Source organism: Zonotrichia albicollis, chromosome 1 (genome assembly GCF_047830755.1).
Source record: "Zonotrichia albicollis isolate bZonAlb1 chromosome 1, bZonAlb1.hap1, whole genome shotgun sequence".
Taxonomy (NCBI): Eukaryota; Metazoa; Chordata; class Aves; order Passeriformes; family Passerellidae; genus Zonotrichia; species Zonotrichia albicollis.
In genome coordinates this window covers 102360016-102366015 of record NC_133819.1, presented here as the reverse complement: position 1 = coordinate 102366015, position 6000 = coordinate 102360016, and the positions used below count along the sequence as shown (strand labels likewise).

At 49.4% G+C, this 6000-nt stretch overlaps 1 protein-coding gene across 1 annotated transcript in view; it reads left to right on the top strand.

Annotated features, from left to right (window-relative positions):
- Positions 1–3428: 3428 nt before the first annotated feature.
- Positions 3429–6000, top strand: part of GNAL (G protein subunit alpha L) — a 182246-nt gene continuing 179674 nt past the window's right edge. Inside the window, exon 1 of the mRNA XM_005486711.4 lies at positions 3429–4043. Within this exon, the coding sequence (XP_005486768.1) occupies positions 3578–4043 (466 nt within the window). The 5' untranslated portion in view covers positions 3429–3577. The remainder of the gene's footprint in view (positions 4044–6000) is intronic.

Genomic DNA, 6000 nt, shown 5'->3' with positions numbered 1-6000 from the left:
TCTTTTCAAAAAACAGTAAAGACATATCATTTTAGGAATAATATTTATAGATTTTCTTACTTGACTTGTATTGCTCCTTGAAGTAAATAAAGCCATCTCATGGACCTACCCAGCTCCTGCATATGACTGGATACCTTCTCTAATTAGTTATTTCTTCCTTAGAACTATACACGGAAAGCAAAAAAAAAGAAGAAACAGTTTAGAGTGGTTGACTAGAAGTTCATATCCAAAGCTATTTATTTATTAATTATCCCCACAATTTAAAAAAAATGTGGATGGACTGGAGAAGGTCCCAGGAAAGGCCAAAAAGATAATCCAAAGGCTGCAGAACCTACCCTGTGGGCAGATTGAGAGTTAGATCTTTTCTCTGTGGAGAAGGCTCAAGAGTGACCTTCTCTTCTCCTTGAGATAGAATGCTCAAGAGAAACCTCATCACAATATCCCTGTATTTAAAGGGTGGCCACAAAGACAAGAGAGACATTTGTAGCCACAAGAAGCTATGGGGAGAAGACAAGAGGCCATGAATAAAACAGGAAATGCTTTATTTCAATGCAAGAAATAATTTTTTACAGTGGGAGCAACCATTCACTAGAACAACCTTGCCAGGGCATGGTAGAGTCTCCATTGCTAGAGGTTTTTCAAGATGCAGCTAGACAGGGTACAAGGTGATCCCATCTAGGCTGCCTTTCTCATGAAAGGTCAGACCAAAAGAAATTCTGAGGATCCCTTCTCCAGAGAACAGTCCTGGGGTGTTCTATGATCCTATGATTCTAATTTCACTTAACACAATGACACTTGTGGCTAATTAGTGCTGCTGAAAAACTGAGCCTGTCATTAAGTCCTGGTTTGGATGACTAACCTTTGAAAATTCCATGAAAGATTCTTCAAAGACTATTCAGATCAGAAAATTGCACCATACTGACTTTTTCCCTTTAAATTCTTGAAAATCTCAGTCCATGGTAATCCGGAAGTAGTGATGATCACTATTCCTCTGGGGAAGAGAGAAGACAGGCTGCTTATTGTTCTGTATTAGAAGTTCTAAGAAAAGAATTATGGAAGCCTCTCAAGACATAGTGTGCTCTCGTAGGTCACTGAAGGATCTTTCAGTGAGCATACTTTGTGTGCCACTTCATAAGGCAGAGCATTTATTTCAGTGTTTGGCAGAGTGGTCAGTTTTTTTAAGGATCCTAACTATACATAGTTGTTATTACATGGGCTGCTATTTCAAAATTACAAAGCATGGGTTTTTACAGTGCCATTATTTTTTCTGCCAGGTCTCTTTTCTGATTGTGAATATATCATTCACCTTCCTTGTTACTCACTCACTGAGCACACACTGTACATGCCCAGAAGCACTTTAGCAAGAGAGATTTTACCTGATCTGAACTCATTTGGCCAGGTTATGGCACTTCTGCTATTTGGAAAGCAGTTCATGGTTCTGCAAATGCTGTTGTACGCATTGAGCTCTAAGGATCATCTTCACAAAACTAAGTATGTCCATCAACATTTGGACCCCAAATATTAAATTCCTAACTTTTGCCATTACTTGGCTTTTGCTTGTTGTTGGGTTTTTCTCATGATTTTATTTTATCATTTGATGAGTAGCAAATTCTCTGATGTGATCCAATTACACCAGAAAGTATACAGCTACTAATCCCAGGATCCCAGCTAGCCAGTCCATTTAGATTACTCTTATCCAAATTCCTGTTTGTTTTCAGCCAGAAGCTGAAATCTTTCATTCCCAACCTAAGAAATATTGTATCCTTATGGTCCATAAAGATTTTGAGCCAAGGCAGACAAGCTCTGCAAAAATGGTGAAACATCCTCTGCTGTGATGTAACTGCTTACATATTTTGCAAGAGGATTGCAACCAGGACACTATAGGGTCAGGTATTAAAACAGACAATAGAAGCAAAAGCTATGGGGAGTTTTCTTGAAGCCACAGCATCAGCCAAAGCTCAGTTGGTGAGCATTTTGAAGTGTATAAGAACACAACATCTAGCGTGTGCTGGATCCTCCTAATATTTTCAGGGGCAAAATTTCCTTTGTGTGGTGAAATTACAGACAGTTGATACTTCCAGTTAAAAGGAATGTATTTACTTTATGCCTGTGTAGGGTGTTGGGGATTTTTTTCCAGTGAATGTTAACACACTGCTTTGTAAATACATATTTTATAGGATATTTGTCAAACCGTTTGAACCAAATAGATCTGTCACAAAACCAATTCTGTTTCCCATATCCAGGAACTAAAAACTGCATCCAATTTGCTTTAATTCATTAATTGTAAAGAAGTCTGAGAATTTTACCTCCCTCCATTTCTTCATAGCACATTATATAAACAGTGGCATCTATTAAAAGAGTATTGGTCACTGCAAAAAAATAGGAGACAAAATCAGTGACCTAACACAACAGGTCATTGCAGAATCCAGAGGTGCAGCATGAATAAAGATGTTCATGAACACATCAAGGTTACTGAAGTTAGAGTCTCTAAATTATGCTAAGGTACATGTCAGTCGCTATAGTGAACACATGACATGACCTTTGTTTAAGATTCAGACACCCACTTTCATCCACTAGCCACGTGTTCCTGAAAAAGGACTGCTGAGATCATGAAGAACACGGAGATGCATGAAATGGAAGGAGAGCCCATTTGAGACACATTCCAAGTAACTTGAATTTTTCCAGGTCTTCTATTGAGAAGGGCTGCCACCGCCTTGGAACTGGGTTTCTAGCACCAGCCTTTCTTCCACAGCAGCACGCTGCTGGAGTACTACTGCTGCCAACACTGACTGAGACAGCGAGCAAACCCCAACATTGCCTATTATTTTCTCCTACCGTCGCACCCAAAGCCTTCCTCCCACGGCATCCTTAGTCAGCGCGTGGGCGCGGAGCCGCATGTGTGTGCACAGGGCTCAGAACCGCGTTGTGGCTGTGAGGAGGATGCCAGGCTGCCGGGGGCTGCCTCGGCCTCTCCGGGGCCGCTGTCACCGTGCGGGGTCCCCCTCAGTGAGAGGCGTCCGCCTCGGCCTCTCCCCCGGGATGCCGGGGGAGACGGTGTCTGTCAGGGGCATAGCCCTGCAGGGCTAGGGCTGCGTGCAGCTCTCGGGGCTCGCACGGGCGGCACGGCGGCCCTTCCAGGCAGGGAGGAAACAAGGAGTGCGGGAGGAAGCAAGGAGGGCGGGTGGCGTGAGGGGGCGAGGGTCTCCGGGCAGGGCGCGGAGCGGGAGTTCCGGAGACCCCGGCGGCGTCGGGCGGGGGGGCGGGGGGCTGCGCTCCGTGTGCGCCTGTGTGCCGGCGCGGCGCCCCCGCCCTTCCCCCGGCGGCGCTGCGCGGTGGGCTGGCGCTGGGGTATTTACGGTAACGTGGACCCGGCGGTGGCAGCTCGGTCGGTGTCAGGTGATCGGCGCCGAGGAGCCGCCGCCACAGCCCGGGAGGAAGATGCAAGATGGCCCAGCGGGGCCGTGAGGGGCTCCGCGGCGCCCCTTCCCCGCCCGCCGCCGCCGCCTGCCCGGCCGGCGGGAAGCGCTGAGGCCAGCGCCGCCGCGCCACAGCCCGTCCCCGGCGGGGGCACCGAGCCATGGGGCTCTGCTACAGCCTGCGCCCGCGGCTCTTCGGCGACGCCGGCGGCGGCGGCTCCATCTCCAGCGCCGGCGCCGCCTCGGAGCCCGAAGCGCCGGCGGAGCCTCACGCCGCCCCGCAGCCGCAGCCTCTCGGCGTCCCGCTCCGGCCCGGCGGTAAGCCCGGCGGGGAGACGGACGGGCCGCCGCTGCTGCTGCTGCAGAACGGCGGCGGCGGCAATGGGGCAGCCCCCGAGCGGCAGCCGGCGCTGCCCAAGGCCGGCGGCCCCGGCCTTGGCGGCGGGGGGAAGGCGGCGCGGCAGCAGGCGCTGCACCAGCCGCCGGCGCTTCAGCGGACCTGGGAGAAGCTGCGCCTGGAGGAGCGGGAGGCGGAGAAGGAGGCGAGGAAAGTCAGTAAGAGCATCGACCGGGCGCTCAAGGAGCAGAAGCGGGAGTACAAGCAGACGCACCGCCTGCTGCTGCTCGGTACGTGTGTGTGTGTGTGTATGTCTGTCTGTCTGTGCGGGGGTGTGCCGGGGCGGGCAGGTGCCCCGCGGGACTCCCCGGCAGCGCCCCCTCCCCGGCTTCCCCTGTTTTCCTTGGGCACCCTCCATCCCTCCTTTGTCTCCCCGCTGCCCCCCCCGGCCCTGCCCTGCCCTCCCGCCCCCCGGCCGTGTCCGTGCCCGGGCTCTCCCCCAGACAGGTTTACACCTTCTTTTCCCTTCCTCCTCCCCGCGGTCTCTCCTCCCCGCTTCTGGCGCTGGCAGCGGTTTTGCAATGGAGAACACGATCGGCGCTCGTCGGGCGAGGGCGAGCGGCTCCACCCAGGCGGGCGGGCGGGAGCGATGCGGATGGGGGAGCAGCGGGGTCTGCCCGGCCGGAGGAGCCGGGCCCGGGCCGGGGCTGCCCCATCGCCCGCGGCGGGAACTTCGCTCGGCGCCCTCGCAACGCGGAAACGTTAACGGAATCAAATAAAAATAATAACAGGTTTTTTTAAAGCACGGTAGAAAGGAGGAAAAATGGCCATGCGTGCATGAGGTGTGTGTAGCCTGTGGATGGTCCTCCTGTGCCGCGTGTAAGCGGGGATGGTTTAATGAGGAGCGGCCTGAGGCTCCTAAATGAGAGGAGTGGTGATCAGCAATAGGCTCCTTATTTAAAGAAGCAGTGAGCGGAGTAAGGGGAAATAAGAGGGTGTAGATATGTACATTTCTCAGACATCGCTTCTACTACAAGATGTGTTCTTCAGCTGCAGGCTCAGATTTTTTAGAGACGATTTGCCAGCTTTTGTCCCCTCTTCTCTGAGGTGCTATGTGCGGTCTGCTGTTGCCACTGCTCTTTCTAAGCATTAGTTAATAGTCCTCTCCGGAGGATTTGTACCAGCTGATACATTTACAGTATGAAAACCACAGGGGTATCTAATACAAGCATCTCATTTCCTGCAGGAAACAGAACAGTCATACTGCAGGGCTTTTTTTTTATGGTCTGAGCAGAGGGCTTATTTGGCCTCTTAGCTGTGCTCATAAATATCTGTTTTCTGTTAACATGAAAATACTGATTTGCTTTTGCATTAGCTTCTTTGCCTGTTCTCGTAAAGTTGCATGGCACAGAGTTTCGGTGCTTATCTAAGTGCATTTCAGATTTGGGGTAGTCTTTACATCCTTCTTTATAAAAACTCTGTTTCTGTTTTACTGGATTCCTTCATTCCTCTTGGCGTGTAAGGGGAGGAGGAAATATGAAATACAGCAGTGGACAAAAGGTATGCCAGAACTGTAGTGCTCGGTTTCCAAAAAACAAATAATGGGCTTTATTACTGCCCATAAAATACCAGCTTGTAGGATACTAGTGCAGCTGGTAGAAAGGAAGGAGGAAGAAGAAGTAATTTGTGCTGTATAGAATTATTATTAATAGTAGTAGTGGTAAAATGTTTCTTCTGATTCTTGAACTGTTGCAGTAATTAACTCTTTGATACACCTGTTTTAATGAAATATTGAAAATGTCAATTATTTTTTTTTCTTCCTGAAGCATCTGTTTTGGCTAGTATGGCTGCAAGAAGGCAGAGATCCCATTTGGTGGCCTTTCTCTGGAGAGCATTGTCATTGAACAAAAGAATTCTAACAAGTAGATACTGTGTGTAGTCTATAACATAGGTGGTTGTCATAGTAAACCATAGCAGTAAACAGCTCTTCAGAAACAATGACATTTGAAAAATAAATCATCTCTGACCTTTGGCTCCCTAAAAGAAATTCAACACTCCTAAGACTCCCTGTGTTGAATTTTTTAAAAAATCATTGTCAAAATAAAAAAAGAGACCCTTGATCTCTGTTTTGCTGGGAGGAAATGTTGGATTATTGTTTCAGGCCTTGCAGATCAGGGCCTGACTTAAATGTTTCATTTGGATGTAGGGAGAGCTGCAGGTGCTTTGTATTGTTTTTGAAAGTAGTGG